This window comes from Poecilia mexicana, unplaced genomic scaffold, assembly GCF_051168715.1.
Source record: "Poecilia mexicana isolate PSO_F unplaced genomic scaffold, ASM5116871v1 scaffold_5, whole genome shotgun sequence".
NCBI lineage: Eukaryota > Metazoa > Chordata > Actinopteri > Cyprinodontiformes > Poeciliidae > Poecilia > Poecilia mexicana.
Window position 1 is genome coordinate 9,606,785 of NW_028263374.1, and position 21,285 is coordinate 9,628,069.

At 40.9% G+C, this 21,285-nt stretch overlaps 1 protein-coding gene across 4 annotated transcripts in view; it reads right to left on the minus strand.

The window, feature by feature from the left end:
- Nucleotides 1–21,285, minus strand: part of plxna1b (plexin A1b) — a 211,239-nt gene that overhangs the window by 90,014 nt on the left and 99,940 nt on the right. For all 4 annotated transcript variants that reach the window (XM_014993939.2, XM_014993937.2, XM_014993941.2 and 1 more), the window contains exons 5-9: nt 19,077–19,177; nt 15,134–15,257; nt 13,375–13,528; nt 11,827–11,926; nt 3,169–3,283 (exon numbers count right to left, since the gene is read on the minus strand). In XM_014993939.2, coding sequence (XP_014849425.2) covers nt 3,169–3,283; nt 11,827–11,926; nt 13,375–13,528; nt 15,134–15,257; nt 19,077–19,177 — 594 coding nt within the window. The remainder of the gene's footprint in view (nt 1–3,168; nt 3,284–11,826; nt 11,927–13,374; nt 13,529–15,133; nt 15,258–19,076; nt 19,178–21,285) is intronic.

Consider the following 21,285-nt stretch of genomic DNA (forward strand, 5'->3'; position numbering starts at 1 on the left):
AAGTTATCCGGCGCCTTGATTGCTCAAGTAAGACTGAGCCTCGCATTTCAGCAAAACAAACACGTAAGCATGTCTTAGGATAGCTGAGCCCAGCCGGGCTGAACTTTGCCTGGCACTCATCAAGACGTTGGCTCAGATAAAATGCCAGGGTTGAAAAGAGGGGAAAAGTTGAGTACGAGATAGCAATCAAGGAACAAAGCCATAAAAAGAAGGTAAAGAGAAGAAAAGGAAACTATGGGAGGAAATAAATGGATCAACAGGTTGCAGCGCTTCATTCTCTTCCTTAAGACTCCCTCTGGCTTTTTTGTTTTTATGATAAAAGTAACTTTAATTCCTCTCTTGCAATTTTCCGCCTCGTTGCTCCTTAATTCAAGAATTTGTTTGTTGTGCTGTTTGGAGGCTTTGTTGATTCATGCATATTTGATTTGAAAATGTCACTCATTATACATATTTTCTCCCCGCTTACTCTGTCAAGCCACGACTTTCCCACTGTTTCCCTCCCTCTTTAGACAAAGTCTATTTACAAAAACATAAATAACCCCTTATTATTATTATTACTGTTCTAGTGGCAGAGCGGGGGGATGCAAATCAGCAATACATAAGCAATTTTAAAAAAGCATACATAAAAAAAAAAGATGATTTAAGAGTACAGAACAGCCACAACAAAGACCTTTTGGATGCGATACTTTTGTATTTCTAATATTTACACTAAAATCGTGTATTATTTCGAGCAGCAATTCTTGTAAGCGAATGTGTGAATAAAAGCAAAGCAGACAGAGAACAAAGGCTGATCACGTTCATAATTCATCCGCTGGCTTCATGCTTTCATCTCAACTGTTCTGTCTGGTTGGTCCAACACCAGTCAGACCAAAGAGTGATACGGGAGGAGCATTCATCCCTCAACTGAACGCTCTGTCTGGCCTTTGATCACAACCCGACAATGAGCCTCATCCCACCCAATCGACTGTTTTCATCTGCAGATGAGAGCGGTAAAGGTCTGAGTGGAATGTCTGCTTTCAGGAGAGGGAGAGAGAGAGAGGGAGAGAGAGAGTGCTAAGAGAGACATTTCTGTTCAATTTGTCCTTTCCTTCACAATATAAATACATTAAAAAAAACAGAGAATGGGACATAGAGAGGAAAAAGAATGAGAAAAAGATGAGGTGACGGAGCATCAAAGTGGTGAAGGATGAGGTGGGGAGAGACGGGGTCTGCCCTGGAGAGGAGCTGGAGAGAAGCAGGAGGAGGAAGGGGATAAGCCAAGCCTTCAGGAATAACATTTCTTGTTGGGGCACTGAGGGCAGAACTAATGGATATGGCAGCTAAGAGAAGGATGATAAATGACTTGGTGCATGCGTGAGTGTGTGTGTGTGTATGCAGGTTATTGTAAGGTTGTTTACACTTTTGTGCATGAAAAACACAAAGCATAGTAGGTATGTGAAATGATGGACTATCGGATCAGTGGTCTGTGGTCTTCAATCTCTTCTTCAATGTTTTTATTAATTTCTCTGCATTGATATGATGACTTTATACTTTTTTTGCAGAAGAAATATCTTTGTTAGAATACCCGATATCCTGGAAAACAGACATTTAATCCATGTTACCTGTCGATGTCTCTGTATTTTTTTTTTCCACAGTGAGAGAGAGCGAGGCTTTCAGCAGATAACAAGAAGCCTGAAGCTCTTAATTTAAAACTGGTTAAGGCAAGCTGACACTTTATAAAAAACTGCAGATCAAAAGCCAACAACACAATTTTGATGTGCGCATTGTTGTGAGCCTAACCCCACCACACCCCTCTAATCTGAAGTCCTGCAGACGAATGAACAGAGATGGTATTATTATAGAAAGATGAAAAGCAGTGATAGCATATTTCCTATTTAGAGTTCCTAAATATTTTTATGTAAAAAAAAAAAAAAAAAATAAACAAAGAAAGAAAGGGAGGAAAAATGGCAAGAAAATGATAAAGGAAAGTCGAAAAATAAAAAATAAATTAGTAAGATAGCAAAGGGAGAAAAGCAGAAAAGAAAGGAAAAAACACAAGGGAGGAAAGATGCAAGACAAAAAAAAAAGAAGGAGGCCTGTGTTTATGCATGTGCTGCTGACTCCACTCGGTTCAGAACCTGCTAACCAGCTCTTTCCAAATCAGCACTCTAATCCAACAACTCCGACCCCTTGAGCCATGAACCTGGGCCCTTCGTCTCGTCCATTACTGGGCACAGAAGCCGTCGTTTAGCAAGCTTGCGTTTAGGATTCAGCTACAGCTTTGGTTGGGAAAGCAGATAAAGAGGAAAGCAATACGTTATAAGGCAGAGCAATTAATAAAGGCCAGTTATTCAGACTCTGCCGACAAGTGACGGAGGGGAGGCTTTAATCTGCATGTAGATAACACAGAGACCTGGACCAGAAACATAAAGAGTGAGGGATGAACAGTCCTAATTGTGTGTACCCCCTGAGATGGATAAAGCACCGGTATAACCATCACCTGGGAGTAATACTGATTCCTTAAGTCCATTTTGGAGACATGGATTTCATAACATCTGTTAAATTTGCATCCACCTCTGCTGAGGGTGTCAATAAAGAACAGCAGCATAAAACCCCACGGAGGTTGATGTCCAGCCCTGCATGTTCAACAGGACTTGACAAATGCTTGATATGCCTTACATGACGCCTGCAGTCACTGCCACTTGGCACGATTAATATTAGCTTTTATGCTAATGCAGCATTTGGCTTTGTAAGAACAAGGCAGTATTTCCATAGAAAGTCATTCATCCCAGCCTGTTTATGGCCTTATGGGCCACGACAGAATTATTGCTGCACAGTACACAAGCTGTTGTCACTGTGCCAAAAGCCAATATTACACATACAGACAGCAGACACACAGCAGGACGAGGGGAGGAAACCCCAGAGGCAAAAAGGCACACAGGATAGAGGTGCAGATGAACTAATATCTCAACTCATGTTGCTATGTGTGTTTGTTCCTGCAGGTGTACAAACATGGCAGCTATGTGAATGTGATATATTTAATACTTGCACATTTTGGAGTAAATGGTCAATTTTTTCAGGTATCTTTTTTTTTTTTTAAAGAAGTAGCAAAAAAACAAATGTGTGCTGCTGCAATGACAGCCATGCTGACTGTGGCAAAGCATTGGGGCTGGGGGGAGGTGGTCTTACCTCAGAATCGTTGACACGTCCCTCCTGGAAAGAGCAATCGTTGGCGTTTTGGGTGCACATGTGGCGGTACTTGCACCAGTGGCATGGGAAGGAGCCATTCACACAGGAAAGGCAGCTGTAAATGGAGATTGGAGGAGATCATGGAGGTAGTTAGCAGAGTCTGTTGCTTTTTTTTGACAGCTTATTGCACCTTCATGTTAAATCTAGACAGAAGTAATTCATTTTTGCAAAACATTTGTAGAATTTTAAAACTATGACAGGTGGAAAAATGGTGGCATTAACAAATTGCGCTTTTAAAAATCATAAGCATGGACAAATAAGGTGTAGAAGGATCTAGAAAGTTTTAAAATGACTAAAATGTGTTCTTACAATCTGAGGTTATTTTACAAAGATACCAAGGAAAGTACCAGAGTCACCAGAGCTTCATTGAGCTATTTATGGTCACAAAAACATACTGTGATGACTTAGAGGGTAAATATGTAAATATTCACATTTCTGTAGTTCTTAAAGGCAAAGAGGCACACTGGATGAGGAATTGGCCATTAGGCAGCCTATGTGACACAGTGTACACTTCACATTTTTTAAGTGCAAACAAAAATGTAGAAACCGGGTTATTTCTACTCAGGGTTATTTTACCGTGGGAATCTCCTACCAGCTGGTTGCCTGCCTCGACCATCTCCCAACAGACTATCTGCCTAAATATCTTTTTCACTCATCTTTTTTCGACATTTGTTCAGCCTGTAAAATGGTTCTGTCCTTTCCACCTTTCATCCCCCCATCTTTAGACTTAAAGCCTGCCTTAACATCCCTTTCATTCATCCGCTCGCTTGAACCTCCCATTGCTTTCACCTTCTGCACATTCATAGACCTCTCCAAGCACCATCCCCGACTCTCTGCATACTGTTACTCTCTTGTTACGTTCTTTTTATCCGCTCAGTGGTGAACCTTCCCATATGTTTCACCATCTCTACTAGGCTCTCTGTTCACATACCCCCCTCCATTTGCTTTGTCCCACACATCCCCCCTGTTCTTTCTCTAAGCTCTCTTTCATCCAAGGGGCTAAGAGCCCTCTACCGTTTTTAATTCACCTGCTTTGGCAGAGGCGAGGTGCCGATAGACCGGCAGAAAGAGAAAGACGAGAGAAAGGAGAGAGGCAAAGAGAGAGAGAGACATCAAAAGCAGGTGGATTTCCCTTACAGAGGTGTATATACCAGGTATCGTGAGAGAGAGGAGGTGGAGAGGTGGCGGTCCCATGGGAGACAGATGAAACATAAGCTTGGATATCTGAAGATGATTATGAATCTATATGTGCGCTCTCATATCTAAAGAAAACCGAAGGAGGAGAGTCATAAAGGTTTATGCATGCAGTTTCTCAAATAAGCGGAGAGAAATTCTAAGTGCGCAGCATACTCTAATAAAACCATTACTTGTTAGCAAATAAAACAGCCTCATGCCATTGCAAAGCTTACTAAAGAGCAATTTACTAAAGCACAGTTTTAGGGTTTCATCTCTGTGCCTTATTTAGCTAGGGATTTGTGTCAGCACATGGTTTCTTGGGTAACAATGAAATACTGCATTTAATAAAGCTAAGATAGTAAGCAGGTTGCTTTGTGTTTCACCACATCTGCCAAGTGTAGATTTGTGTGGATCTGTCTGGAGCGACAAAACGCACACCCGCCCTCCTGACAAGCTCTGGAGTATGTTTTAACCCTATGTAAAATGCCAGCTTTCCTCTTTTCCTTTATCCGCATGAAAAATGAGGGCTTTAACTCTTGAGCTCTGAGATGGAGCCCACGTATGAATCCATCAAACCCTGACGTGGATTCATTTGGATCAATTAGGGCCGCTCGTTTGTTAGGTGCACACTTTAAGTGATCATTTCCACCCCAGAAACCCCCTCCTTTTGAACGAGATCAGAGGCTGGAGCTTAATTCAATCCCACTGCCGCTTTAATTGACCAATTTAGCATTGTGCTGACAGAAGCTGTCCATTTAGAATAAAAGATGTGCAGCTAAGGAAATAACAGGCCTCTTAATACCACACGAGAGCAAAGAGGAGATTTGTCAACGTTGCCAACAAATGGAGGGAAAGCGATTAGGCTACACTGGGTTAGCATGCGGCGCTCAGATTTAAAGTCAGAGCCTGGATTTTAGTCTGGTGATCTGTCCTGGGAAGAACAGATGAGAATCCGCAGATGGCTGGTCGATACAGGACAAATCGGAACATTACTAGGGATGTACTGAGATCCTTAGGAAATCAAACTATACAAAATTTCTTGACAAAGTTGGATTTGTCCTGCAGCATCCCATCAGTGTAGTGGGACATTCCTCACTCAGAGAAAAAGAGATATTTGGCTGTCCTACAAATGGCTACGCGTTATAATGTAATTTGGGTACCGTATTTTCTGCACCATAAGGCGCACCTAAAAACCTTCAATTCCCTCAAAAGCCAACAGTGCGCCTTATATATGGACCAATATTGAGCCACAACAGGTCTAGCAACTACGGTAAGCAGCCGCCGACTTCATTTTCACCAGTAGTAGAAGAAGCGCGCGGTGCATCCTGGGATAGTTGTCAGAACGCTGGTTTGTTAATAAAGTTTGACTGACCCATCTCCCTACCGACCGTCTATAATCAGGTCGTCTGCAGGTCATTTAGCACCACGTTCTCCACCAACATGCAACATGCTGTGCGTGAACGGAGAAGGGTGGCCATCGTCCGGCCACGCCCCGGCCCAGTCGCCAAAGGCTCTCCTCGCCGACTGGAGTCGGACTGTTTTGTTGACATTCACTTTAGTGCAGCTCCATCTAGTGGATGCATAACATAACTCCAGCCTCTACTGTAGCGTCTATTCTATGCGCCTTATAATGCGGTGCGCCTTTTAAATGAAAAAAGTTTTAAAATAGGCCATTCATTGAAGGTGTGCATTATAATCCGGTGCGCCTTATAGTGCGGAAAATACGGTAATTTAAATAATTAAAGTAAGTGTAATCTGCACTTTAAGTGAGATGAACCATGTCCAGACTAAGTAACCCAAAGGAAGTTTGTGATCAAACTTTTTTTTTCCATATGCACTTTAACCACTTAACTATGTCAAAAAGCAACAGATGCAGATGCAGAGAAGTACGTCAAACTACAACAACAAAGCTTTGACACAATAAGGCTGTTTGGGCGTAGGTATTTAAGACAAAGGCAGTTTTGTATTTACATCTAACAATGGCTGTGAGTAGAGGCGTTAAGCATGTATTATTTATTTACAGTCTGGATGAAGAGGGCATGAACACATCCTGCAGCTGGGAGGACTGGACTGCCTGGAAGTGTTTTGGGAGAGGAGCACAGTGGATGCTGCTTGAGAGAACAATATTTTCTGTCACATCAGAGTCACAAAGAGGCTCCATTAACACCAGGAAAAGTGACTAGACCCATCACTTATTGCTTTTTTTGAAAAATAGTTACTATGGGGTCAGAAAACTGTCTAAATGCAGCAATAGGGTAAAGTTGGCAACATTGGCACCATCTAGTCCAAGCCCCGACTGAATTATGTACTCGTACATATCATCTAAAACCCAAGTTGCAGTAAAATTGTGATCAGAATGGACTAGGTATAACAAAAAAAGGATACTTAGCTTTCTAGAAAATACAATTAAATATTCAGAAAGCAATTTTAAAAAATTACCCCAAAGGAACATGCTTCACTTTTTTTTTATCTGTATTTTACTTTACCACTTAGTGCAATGTGCAATTACTCAGAGTCTCCAATTACACCTGAATAAATTACTGGATTTGTTGGAAGTTGCGTTTTTGAAAAGTAACCGAGAAAGACAACAGCGTCACTAAAATGACAACACAGCTCTTGAGGAGCAAGCGTTGTTAAACCCTTACATATTACTGAGGCGAAACAAATGAACATCAGCCAAGTTAGCTGGGCTCATTGTAATGCTTGTAAGTGTCTGTTCAAACAGAAACGATCACAATTCTGAATGTCAAAGAGTTTGGTTCAGCGGCTCAACGTTCATCAAAATACACTTCAACATCACCTTAACGCAGCAGGAAACTCGAGTCAAACAGCGAACAGCACAATGTATAGTTAGCGGCCCACATCAGTCATCACATCTGCCGCATTACCCTAATAATAACCATTTTTATCCAAGCTTACATCTTTTATTCATGTCAAATCAAGCTTGTTAGTCTAGCAGCGACTTTGAAATAATGAGAAAAATATCAGCAGGTAACTGCCTGTGTTTCTTTCTACTTTTATAAGCATGAACTTTCGAATAAAAGAAGGTTCCATTATGCGTCCAATCCGAGGCCAGCGGCAGCAACCCCCCGCAGCTCACTCTTCGATTGCTGCGCTCCCTGTCACGAGCTGCTGTTGGATCTCAAAGTCTCTATTACAGGCCGGGCGCACCCCCTCGTCACAAAAAGCCCACCTAGCGCCATTGGAGGGTGTTTGATTCTCTTTATCAAGGGCAGGTTCTATTTTCCAGACCCCCCAGCAACGCCTTATTGCGCCTTCATGTCCTTTACCGTCGCCTGCAGCCAGTCGGAGGCTTTGAGCAGCTGGAGACATGCTCCCCTGTATACCCACGCTAGCATTGTTAATTTAAGCCTTTCATATTCAGATGCTAATCGAGATACACTAGCAGTGTTTCTTCAAGGCCAAACACAATAGGCCGATTCCCTGCTCGAGTGTCTGCTTGGTCAGTTTGAAAGGCTAAATACAAGCCGTCCTCCAGTGAGGCATGTCTGACTCTCCTGCACTTGGGCAAGCTGCTTATTGGCTGCTCTTCATTTCAAAGGCGAGGAGTTGAATTATTTAACTCCTCTGAGGAATTGTCAATCAATTTGATTCCTAGATCTCTTAAAAACTGACAAGAAAAAAAAAAAAAAAAAAATAGGACTCAATATTCATGCAAAACAAATGGTTTTACTGCATGTATGAGTTCAGCTTGGAAGAAAATTAATACTTCTTAAGTCTTTTTTTAAACTCATCTTTTCAAATACCTTTCTACTAAAAAGCTGATCTTTGAATTAAGTTGTCCTGGGGTCCACTACATCACACAGATTCAGAAATGATCTAATCTCTGTCCAAACTGACCACAGTGAGGGCAGGAGGTTCATATGACCTCATGCATACGCTTAAGCTTCAAATCATTTCCAGACTCTCCATCTTTATTAACCATGAGGATGTGGAATGAAAAAAAAAAAAAAACCATATGGAAATATTTAATTAAGCAGTAATCATGGCCGTGGGTGATTTTCTATTTCAATCTCAGCAACCCTCAAACTTAAACTCTGGGGAATCTAATTAGATTAATACAACTATGCAAATTTATGGCATTTTTAAGGGAGCAGGGCCACGATGTAATCTACTGAGTAAATAATGAGGAGGGGCATGTGCTCAGGAGGACCCAGGGATTGGGCATCAGAAAAATCTGCACTGTACTCAACATTAAAGATTGATGACACACAGGGAATTGATGCTTTCCAGTCTTGAGGTATACCAAAACTTTAAAAAGGTCATAGTTTCAAGAACAGCAAAAATGTTTCTACCATCCTGATCATTTAAAGTCCAAGAGCAAGGTGCTCACACAATCGTGCAGCACTGGAAGACACAAAGGTGTCATAAGTTATCAAAAAACAAATTAAAATGTTTGGAAACATTTCACTTTCTACAATATGTGACAAAAATATTAAAACTTCTCATTTAGATCGCCAGAATTTTTGGAGATGTAGCTGGATACAGCTAGCCTGGTGCAAACCAGCCAATTGTTTTAAATGATTTGATTCATGCAGAAGGTCTGGACCTCTGGATATTGAGAAACTATCGCTGACTGAAGGCCTGAACTATGTTAAAGTTTTAAATGATTGGATTTAACATTACCCAATCACCAAGGTTTGGTCATGATATACGTAATGCGTCAGCTATGAAGTTTACAGTTGAATGCGCTGTAAACAACTATCCTCCACTGTGAAGAGAGAAGTGTTGAGCCAAACAATATTTTTGCCAGCAAAAAATTGTCTTATACGTTCCTCCTCATAAAATTCAACCAAAGAAATCTAGCTCAATGGAAGAAATTCCAGACGGAACACTGAAGGGAGATGAGAATCAAGTGGAATTGTGCAGGACAGCAATGGTCAGACTGGGAAACAGCTGGAGTAGGTTAATTTGTTCTGCCATGGTTCACCTCAGACCAATATGAACGGTGTGTGTTAAAAGCACCAATTGATACTGTTGGTTATCCGTTTATTAGAAGCAAGTGGATGCTGTGCATTGGTTTCAAATTTTGAGCTCATGACCTCACTCAAGGTCATATTATGACTGAAAACTCCTACCGGCCCATCCCTGATAAAATCTTCAGCTCCATTTTCAGAATTAGTGTTTTAACACCTTTTCAAGGAGGACTTCTCCTTCACAAAGTAAACGTCTTCAGTGTTTTGAGAATAATTGCTTTAAGTGTAACCTTAGCTCTGTCAGGAATAACGGCACATTCTAGAAAACAAAGCGGCGCATGTGGCCATGCAGCCATTATGGCAATAACATTACCAGTCTGATCTCATCAGACTCCACACTTCGAAGGCCTGCCAGCCTCTGTATGCACGCAGGACAGAGTGCCAGCTCCAAATGGGCTTCTTATCGCTGCATCTCGCTTCACCATCAGAGTTACTGGAGAAGACACGACGTGGCCTGTCTGTAACTTCATTAAACACGTCCATTACATCACTCAAAGGTTGCATTAGATCAGCACAGAGAGCAGATAATATCAGAGTTCATTGGGGGAATAACTTCTAATGGGCAACTCTCTTTGCTGCATTGGTTCCTCTACGCTTCTTTATTGTTAGTGAGAATTTAAGGCAATTGGGGAAAACATCCAGTGCAACTTTATTGCTTTTATATGATTTCTCTCCTAACAATTGGGAATATACAACCATAGGGTTTCCATCAGATATGCAAGGTACTCCAGATGACTTGAAGTATTCAAGAGGTAGAGCAAACACACTGAGGTCCTCGTGGGAGATCATTTAAAGATGATCTGACACCATAAACCACCACACCCTTAACCAGCTGAGCTAATCATCTTTCTGAGGCAAAGGATTTGTCTGCAAGAGTGGGGAAGTGGGGCGACTGGGTTAAAGGTCACAATAACAGATTAGGTGTCTAAGACATCCACAGCACCAGTTAGCGCTAAGTGACACAGTGGGGAAAGGTGTGGTTGTGCATGCATGTGTCTACGCCGCTGTGTGTTTGTGGACAATCCTCGAAGGAGGCTCATCCAGTATCCAGCCGGGGGGGGAGCTAGAGCGGAGTCCTGCCTGCACCCGAGGGGCCTGTGAGCCATCTGCTGCCCCAGGGCTAATACCCCACCAGACGTTTCTGCCTGCCCTGGATCAGCCACGGATTGACGGGAGGGACAGTATTGTGTGGGGTGGGGTCGGGGAACTGGAGGATTCATTTACCATGGTGGGGACTGGCCCAGGGGTGTGGCTGTACGGGTGGCGGATTTAAAAAGGCACCGAATTAAGGGCATGTTAAGCTGGTAAAGTTTATTAAAAGGGCACAAGGTTTTATTTGCAAATACTGAGCATTGCAGCAATTTTTGTTTTCAATGTGAATAAGTGCAATACAGCAAATTTATAAAGTCAAAAAGCCCAGTCTACTTTTTAAAATTAAGATCAGAGTGCGTTACTGAGAGGAATTACAATAGACCACAGTGTAATAAATAAATCATTGAGGAATCATTAGGCTGTTGTCGGTCATGATAAAAAGCATTTAATTTCCATCTTGAAACTAAAATGTTTCACATGTACGGCACATTTGATTTTTCACTTCGACTGTAACACTAGCCTCCAGTGGGGGTCGAAAAAGGTGGAATTGTGTGCGTGTGCATGTGTGCGTGTATATGTCTCATCATGTGTGACATGAGACGACTCAGAGGCAGACAAGAGGAAGAACAGGAGGAAAAGAAGCCACAGCAATCACTGGTTTTCTTTTTCATGTTACAACCGCTAATATTAATGTAATTTAGCTTTTTACAGAGGAAAGGAAAGAAAAATGGATACAGTGAAACAAGAAAGTAAAGACACAATGAAGGAAGCAAGGATGCAAGCCAGAAAGGAGCAAAGCAACCAAGGACAAACGGAAAGACAAGAAAGAAATGACGGAGAGAAGAAGGTGAGGAAGAAAGGAGGAAAGGTTACTGAAACCAAGTACGCAATGCTGCATAAGAAGAAAAGATGAGAGAAAGAAAAGAGGGAAGAAGGACAAGACAGGGCGTACAAGTACCCAAAGGCAAAAGGACAAACTTTCAGAATAAAGAAAGAAAACAAACTTTCCCACACTTCGTAGGAGTTCAGTGCAACCAATTTCCTTCCTAGGTGGCCTAGTTAGTAAATTAGGTCCTGGGTGAAACTATTTCAAAAGGCCTCAGACATTTATTGCCGTCTGGTGTGAATCATGTAGGGAACACAGCAAATATGTGATACGGATTTTCTGGAAAAATTAAATCAGGATCCCCATGAAGCTCATCAGCAGAATGCTAAAACGATGTTCTCTCTGGTTCAGAAGTGGCTTGACACTATAGCTTTTTCAAGGCAATTATGATCCACGTACACGAACATCATTGATATTTGATAAGATGATTTAAACATTCTCACTTACGATTGGTGGACGCTGCAGTTGTAGAAGACAAAGTCGACGCTGGCAAACTTTTTGCCCGTCTCTTTGGACTTCAGGAAGAGCTTCACCACCCGCTTGTCACCTGCATGGCATCCAAATGTAAATATATTAGAAACTACACTGTTCTCTCTCTCAAGATTTTGTCTGTAATTTAACTTTTCTTGATAAACAGTCACAAAATCATATAAGAACAACAACAAAAAAAGGTTGGGGCATCATTTTATATAATTCAGCACCGATCCAGGGGTAACTTTAAAAATAGCTCCAATTTGCATTCGGATGCCAGTAATGATGAGTGCTCCTAACAGGACATAATGGGCTGAACAACTTCCGAGTTGTCTCTTTCAAGAATCCCGAAGCACACAGTCTGACATGTTTTTTAGTGCTTTGAATATGAAAACGATGCAAGATTAAACTTCCGTTAGTGTGACAAAATTGGACATGAAACCAGTGCATAATTCCCATGAATAAAAAAAACAAAGATGAGGATATTTTTATCTGCGATGGCAAACCACACTGAAGTTGCTGCTTTGAAAAGAAGTTACCAAGGAAAAGCATTCACTTAGACACAAAGAAGGCCAAATTGAGACTGACGTAAGGAATTCAAAAGCATTTCTATTTTCAGTACAAGAATGTAGAATAGTTTGTTCTTCTGTGAGGGAAAAGGAAAGCATATTTGTGCTAACAAGAACTTCTAATAAAGAGTAGTCTGTAGCAGCTGTTCAGATTAATTTAACACTCTCCATTAAGCAAACACAAATTTATGAGAAGACGCATCAGCAGAGATGCATTCAGAAACTGGGTGGTGGCCTCCATCAGTGACCAAGACAGAATTTGTACTAATCTGATGTTTTCACAGTGAACACACCCCACCCAAGTACTTCAACAGCCTTCAGTGTAGATTCGTCAAAGTTAGCCATTTTCAGTCAGAAGGAGATAACGGAACCAAGAAGCTATTTAGATGCAACTTGAATTTTCTTCGACATCTAGAGACATGTCTGTGAGAGAGACCAGCAAAAGTTGTTCTGTCTTATCCCTTTGCTGGATTTGGGAAAGTTGGCAGCTTTTTGGAAATCTCATAGTTAAGCTAATGATCTACGATCCTTGGAGAATAAATACAGGTGCTGCTGTTTTAGTAACGTTAGCGGAAATAACCGCGCTAATATTTAATGTAACATGGAGATGTAGTTTTTGGTACTAATATAACAATTTAGTGAGCTTTCACTGCAAGAATGCTCAAAAAAATATTCAGAATCTTGTTCTTATAGCTTCTTACTGTGTAGTTCTAAAATAAAATAAAAAAATCTAATTATTGCATCTTGACAGTTTAGCTTTAATGAACATTATATCATGGTAGTAAAAGGCCTAATAAAAGAATGGCATAAAAGACACAAATATGATCCATAAATCAACATGCAGAAATGTCATCGAGACATAGCTGCATCTCCACCTAACCCTGACCACACCCTGGCTACCCCAGTGACCTCACCACCCAATGACTTCACACTCATCGACTTTTCAAGTCCTAACCTTTGTTCCTGGTGATGGGGGCGATGTCCCTTGCAGAAGGAGACAAGCAAAAGATATGTCCTCCCTGAATCCGTCCCTCCGTCTCCACGTAGTCCTCGAAGGAGCAGTTAACCCCCGCTGACAGATCGGGCACATTACGAGCCTGGAGGACCAGCTATGGAGAGAGCACGAGCGAGACGATCAGCGCAAGATCAATGGAAGGACATGGCGTAACATGGATTGTTATAAGATATGACATGGGGGTTAATGGGAGTTGTGGAGAAGGGGAGTGAGGCTTGGGTGTGGGATATGCATGACAGGAACAGGAATAAAAGAGCGAGAGCTTGTGTGAATGGGTGTGCGCGTCTGTAGCAGATACTGGGAGGTTAATGTGTATCGTGCAGACGGAAAGTGATGGAAAGTAATCACTCAAACCTACATGGTCACATTAAGGAGACTTTGACAGAATGGGGGCTGTTAAAGACACACAGGCGTTTGCAGTGTTTTAATCAATGGAGACAGCGAAAAGTCAGGAACTCGTCTAGCTGGCTATCAACTCGGTCCTTGTTGGATGTTTTGGTCCACAGGAGTGGCGGGTTCTCTTTACGTAAATTAAATATTCTAGTAGTTAAGAATATCTGAGACAAACTTAAGGTGATTTTATTTTAAAGAAAAACAGAAAAGACTTAGTTAACAGATGTTAATGTCCATGCTTGAATATGTCACTTCCTTTATTTTATAATACACTAGATTGTGTTTGGAGGCTTCCCTTTACTCCAAATCTAAATATTTTCAAGAATATAAACTATGCACTAAATGTCCATTTGGAACCGTTACTAAAGTCTAAACAGTTAAAAATGTTCTGATAATTTACAAAATTTAGAATGAGATGCAAAGTAGTTACATTTCTGAATGAATATTACAGAAATGCTCTTTATTTTGTGATGGGAATACATTTTGGAAATGAAGACATTTCATTTAATCAAGACCTCATTGTGAGAAGAGACAGAGTGAAGATCATTATGGAGCTACAGCTAACATAAAGAAATTGTTAGGAGTTACCAAAAGCTCACAATCCATAAAAGTCCCTGAAATAAAAATCAAATGCACCCTTTAACAGCAAGATATGCAGCTCCCCGTCAGAGATATGTTGTTTTCCATAAGGGCTCAGTTTAACCCTGATTGAACTGAGATGCAGATTGCTTATGAAACTCAAACATCAGACCTTCAGTCTGGCTGACATCTCAAGTCTTCAGAGTAGGAGTCCAACTCGTGTTTTATATCTTTGTTTATACTACCAAGTTCAAATCAAGACTCGGATTGAGTTCTCATCTCTGGTTGCTGGTTGTTTTTCTTGTCTTTTAGCTTTCAGCTAAAATAAGAGAACTGCCTGGTGCATCACTTTTCCATCTTCAATGTCAGTACTGATCTTAACATCTACCTTGATTTAAAAAAAAAGAAATAGAATGCATCATTTATAAAACATAAGGGAAATTATGTTTTATAAACATAATTTATAAAACATAATTTCAATCTACCTTGATTTAAAAAAAAAGAAATAGAATGCATCATTTATAAAACATAAGGGAAATTACTGAATTAAAAGATCCTGCAATGAGAACAAACATCTTAGTTAATCTGAACCTGGAGTAAGAAGAAAATGCTCTTCTTTAAAGCAAACATCTGCATGAGTCCAATGTTTATTGTGCCATCTTTACTTTAGCCTGATGATTAAAACATAGGCGCAGCTGGGATATGAGCCAATGGAAAGCATACATACCTGAACTTCAGACATGGTGACAGATATATTTCTTGGCTGAACCGTAAGCTCCACGCACTCTCTCTGGTCTGAGGCGAACCTCCGAGGCTCTGAAGCTCGTTCACAGCGGTCCTTACGAGAACATCTAGGAAGAGAGGATGCAAAGGAAAAGGAAAAAGGGAAAGGAAAAAATATGGAGGATGATGAAGACAAATGAGAAGGGAAGGAGGAGGAAGAGAGACAGGTTACAACAACATGTTAATATCCATATCAATATGATAAACATGCAGCTCTAAGTGCCAAAGAAAGGAGAATATTAAAATATAAAGAGGACATTATATCATGATTTTATTTCTTGTGTAATCTGTGCAAAAATTCCTACGGTGCAAAGACAGCTACTCCCCCCCCCACCCCCGCCCAGAATCTCTTCATGTTGCGGGTCCATCTTAATCAAACTTCTCTGGAGACATACAAGCAATCTCCAACATTTCTTTGGACCGATAAAATGCAATTCCAGCCTGCCCCACATCACCAGCGCTCCAACCTCCACCCGCCTTATTACAAACCGACTGATCGTGCTAAAAATCAGCATATGCCTCGGGTTTTTTTGTGGTCGTCCCGCTATTAGCTATTCATAATGCATTTACTTCACCTATGCACTAACAACAACTGGTCCCAGTGGTGAGAAGAAAGTGCTGATGTGGCACTCCGCAAGGCCTTAACAACATGACACAGGCAGAAAAAAATGCTAACTGCCTGGCCTGCTCCGTACAGCAGCTCCCCACGTTCCCTCATTTGGTTAGCTTTCACTCTCGCTCAGGGGGAAAACGCTGTCGCCAACCACTCCCCAGGGAATCACTGACATACACACACACACACACACACACACACACACACACACACACACACACACACACACACACACACACACACACACACACACACGCACACACAGAGTGGGGTGACAGCAGAGCAGTACAAAGGTATGGACAGGTTTTCTCATTATGAGCCTCTTTTCTTTTTACTGCTCATGTGATGGGGACTGGTGTAACGCCGTAAATGAAGTCTGCTCTTTTGTCTGGAGACACCTGCATCTACGAGCCAACGTCTTAATTTCCCTCCAATTCCACTGCTGATTGAGAACACTGTGACTTTTAATAACATGTGGCTGAATGCACCAGAGGGCTAAAACAAAAGCTTATAAATAATTTACCTATTAATATGTTGCCATATTAAGAGCCTCACACAGATTTGGCAATATTAAGGTGGGAAATAAATGTGCTGACTAAAGGACACAAGGTTAACGTGAGCCCAAAGTAGAAGGTTATAGCTATTGAACTGGGACTCAGGTGGTGTGTGTGCATGCGTGTGTGTGTGTGTGTGCCTTGAGGAAAGAAAAAGGTGGCGATATGTGCTGTAAGTTTAATTAATGACATGAGAGATGATTTTATGGCAAGCATTCGAGGCTCTCCATATAGGGTTTAACATTCTGGCAGATTTTAACAATATGTAACCAGTCCACCTCCCCTGGGTACACACACAGAACAGATGGGAAATTAATATACCATATTTTGATAAAGTAGTCACACCCATTTTGACATTTGGTCCATGTGTATTCTCTCTGTACGGAGCTGGGAGAGCATAAATCATAGAAGAAGGGGCCCATGGCCACTCTGGAGGAGCTGCAGCGACTGTCAACAGGCAAACATGCTAAAAGGTGTCAAACTTTTTGGATTACATACCATAAGCTTTGCCAGGAGGAAAACTAACGCAAACCATAACACGTCAGAGAATGTTGACAGGGAGTCGATGGGAAGATGGATGAACCTACTTCAGGGAAGTTCTGAAAGTTTGACGCCGCAAAGCGTAGCACAGCTACCCTCAGCATACAGCTAGGGTTACAATATGATGGTTTGTATTGGTCCAGTCAAAGTCGACACTAACTTATATTTAGACCTGATCTCACCGATCTCCAGCTATTTTTTCAAGGAAGAAAGGACAACCGTTACAGTCTGTAGATGTCCAAAGCTATTAAAGACATTCCCAAAAGTACTGCAGCTGTAATTACACTGAAAGACGACTTTTCCATTACCACGGGAGGGCAAAGAGAAAAGCTTGCAAACCATTCAGTTTTGCAACAGGAATGTCATTATTTCATTATGCAAATGAAAAAAATTGTGTACATGTGAACATTTTTACTAAAGCCCTATACGTTCCTATTCATATTAATCAATGTGTTAGGGTTTATTTAGCCAATCTGCTGATTAATCCAAATGCTAAAGTTCCTATCTTGCACAGAAACTTTAAAGCAACCAGGACCAAGCTCAAAATCCCACAACAGCACTTAAGGTGAAGCACCGCAGGTGTGCTAAACTGTGTTCACACCAACGAAAATAAACTCAGCAAAGAAAAACAATGGTGTCAAAGAGGAGGCCAAGCTGTGATTTTATTTGTGTTTCAACAACAGGTTTATTCAGCTGACAGATTTACAAGGTTTTATGCTCTTAGAGGCACCTCAGTAAAGCTTTAACAGGGTGTTCAAAGTACAACCTGCCACTTGTGTTCACTTTCACAGGATCTTAGGAAAAAAAACTGTTTAAATAGAAACGATTCAAAAAAACAAAAAAGTGACACCATTGCCTTTTCAAAATCCCCACTCATCTGAACTCAGATTTTTCTAATTTGTGTAGCAGAACTTTTATTATCTGCAGAGATCTGCTAAGGATTCTCACAGGAGGTCACATTAACCTTTTTGAAGTCAGGGTAAAGTCTTCAAGTCGTTTGTCATATTGACAGGTCGCAGCACATGGATCTTGAACTCCAGCGTTATTTATTTCACAGGCATAATGTGACAAGCAGCTGCAGACCACCTGTTGGAGACCACTGTCAAGCTGGGAGGTGGGGGGCTTAACTAGCTATTGATTAGACTCATCGCAGACGAAGGCAAACAGTGTTTGAACCAGAAGCTGGAAAACTGAGTTTAACCAATCAAAAACATAAAACCTTTACAAAACTTGAGGGGGAAAAAAATCCCTGTGTGTCAAGACATTTTCTACATTAACGCAGGATTATCACAACATAAAAATATTCCTTCTGGCTGAAATACAACTTTCTCAGCATAATCAGCAGGTGAAATAAATGAATGATATTTATACTTTTCTTTATATATCTGATTACCCTAATTATGAGAAAAAGTTTAGTTTGACTTAAACTAGAGCAGGTGGTTGAGTTTGTTAGAGATATCTCCCTTGTTAAGGTTCCCAACAAGGTTTTGCTGTTTCACTCTCATCTGCTGACGCTAAAACTGAAATACTACCTCCTCCATCTGCATTTCTGTTAACATATTTGTCCTATGGTGAAGTCAATGAACTGAAATTTGCCAAATATATTTTTCGTTATTGTAACCAAATTTTAATTGTTTTAGGAAACAATGCTTCAAAGAGAATGCAAAGTAAAATAACACTTAACATTAAAAACAATAGTCTGTCTGACAGACAAAGTGTTAATAAACATGTAGAGTATGCATGAGCAGGCAGTAGCTACCAAATGTAAGTTTATATCTACTAAGGGTCTAAATAAAGTCAAGTGCAAGAACTAACATTTATTTACAGAGCTGATGCTTCGACAAACACACACTCTGTAAATTGCAAAAATAAATAAAAAGTCAATTATAGTGATAATAACTATGACAAAAATGATCAATCACTGAAGGACAGACTGAAATATGCCAAGTAGGATAAGGTCGAAAAGGAGAGACTGGTTATTTAGAACTAACTCAATTTATTCAAAGATAACTCATTCCTTCTGCGTGTGATGAAATTAATTACCATTTAAGTTGTAGAGGGACATAAAAAGGAGTTCCTCTGATTCTTACTTTTTGTTGACGCAAGTTACAGGAAATATGGTGCCATTCTAAAATATAACATCGCAGAAATATGTGGAAATGTGTGTGTGAAGAACTTACACGTTGTGGAGAACACACCAGCCACAGTGAGGGTCTCTGGAGCCCAAGCACTCCCCACAAGTAGTGTACTGCTCGCAGCTCTCCACTGGAACTCTCACCACCTGCGGAGAAACAAAAACCAGAGACAGAGATCTTAAGAAAAAGGATCAGTGTCACCATAATCAAAGGAAAAATATACAGCAAAGTCAAGCTGCACACATTCAGTTTCAAATATCTGCTCTGCCAATAGTCAGTGTGCGTTTGTGCCGAGGCGTTTTCTCTCGTGAGAAGTCGGTGCGTGTGTGTGTGTGTGTGTGTGTTCTGGCCAGCGACTCCGGGTTCAGCCGTGTGTGACAGCCTTCAGTCAAGCATGCAATGGCTGAAGACTTGCAAAGCATGCTGGGACACCTGACAGGTGGCTGTGGCGACAGCGCCTGATTGACGGCTGACCTCAGAACAGCAACAGGAGGTGGAGGAGAAGGACATTTCAGAGAGTAGACTCTCAGGTCTGCAAAGCCTTGTTGCATCAATGTGACACGACTCTGTGTGTGTGTGTGTGTGTGTGTGTGTGTGTGTGTGTGTGTGTGTGTGTGTGTGTGTGTGTGTGTGTGTGTGTGTATGTGTGTGTGCGTGAGCATGTGTGTGATCACCCCGACACATCACCACCACCCCGGTTGCACCAACCTGGTGATAGGCTACAGATGTTACCTACGAAGCAAGATCAAGTGTGCGAGTTTAGCTCCTCCACTTCAGTTAAAGCTGATGACAGATGGTTCACAACATCGCCCCACCGGGCCTTACAGTGTGCTTGTGTGTTTCAAGATATTCACAGGAGATTGAGTGTGTTTCAACGTGTGACGGACAGATTGCTAGCATATGTTCGCAGAGCCGGTGTGCAAAAAAAAAAAAAAAAAAGTGGGCATGTGTTTTTGGAACGCACACAAGTGTTGCAAGTGTCAACGCTGCATTTAACTTTTCTTCACTGACGAACCCAAATTCTGAGATGCCGCCCGACTCGCGTTTCATCATGAGAACGAACACACACAGATGAAACCAGATATTGAGATGTTGCATAAAAAAAGAAAAAAAGCTATTTTTCCTTTGTTTTGCCTTTGGTCTGGGGTTGATACAGATGTTTCGTAGGTTAATCTCTGGGACATAAAGCACGTCTCCTCAATAATGGCTGGAGATTTAAATGGCGCTTATAGTTGCATGTAATTACTGGAACACATCATAACCGGAGTCAGTTCTGTTCCTAACATTCTGTTTGTTTTTTCCTTTTTAATTTCCCTTTGTTCAGAAACAAGGAAGCAGTGTTTTTGTTTGGGTGCTGTTTAAAGGCATAGTAGTGTTACTGTATGAAACTTATGAATTTGGAAAAACAGCTATGTAAATGTTAGGTGCCAATTGTTCGTACGTATAAACTTGCAATAACAGACCACAGCTGATTAGTGATTAGCAAAATTAAACACCATTTTGTAAAAACCTTTCCACACATATAGGTATATTGATCAAAGAGTTACAACAGGTAACACTATGTTAGTGATACCTGTTTTTCAGGTTTTCCCACGAAGCAGTGATGAGGAAGAGAGACAGTGATGGATGTATGGAAGAGAAACGGGTTTGTCATTAGCTGCAGGACAGAACCCAGGTGGACGAAGGAATGCAGTTTCAAGCTCTTTAACTGGACTTGGGACTTTTCCATGAACATGACGAGACTCGTTTGTTGGTTTGGATTGTAACTTAAAGGACTAAGCACCATGGTTCGAAGATGGAACCGGACAAATAAAAGTACATTTATAAAGATAATCATCAGTCAGCAGCAGGTAAATCTGAAATACTTTGATTTGATCAGGCGTCATCATGTGTCATAAAGGCCCCAACAGGAGCCACATTCAATAGAAATAAGATGCAACTATAACTCTTTTTAAAAACATGCACAATTAAATGTTTTTGAGAATATTTATCTTGGTGATTCTACAAGAAATCTACAGGCGTGCCATGGTGAGGACACAGGTTTAAATACATGTTTGTTTACAGGTAGAAAATTAAAGTGAAACGGAACAAGGTGGCAACATGTGGGTAAAATAAAATAAGATGAACCAATCGGGTTTTTATTGGGCCAATGCAAATTTAGAATTTTCTTGAAAATTTTGTTTCTATTAAAAAAAAAAAAACATAAGACAAACTGTATTGGTTTTGAATCCAACACTATACGTCACTATACATG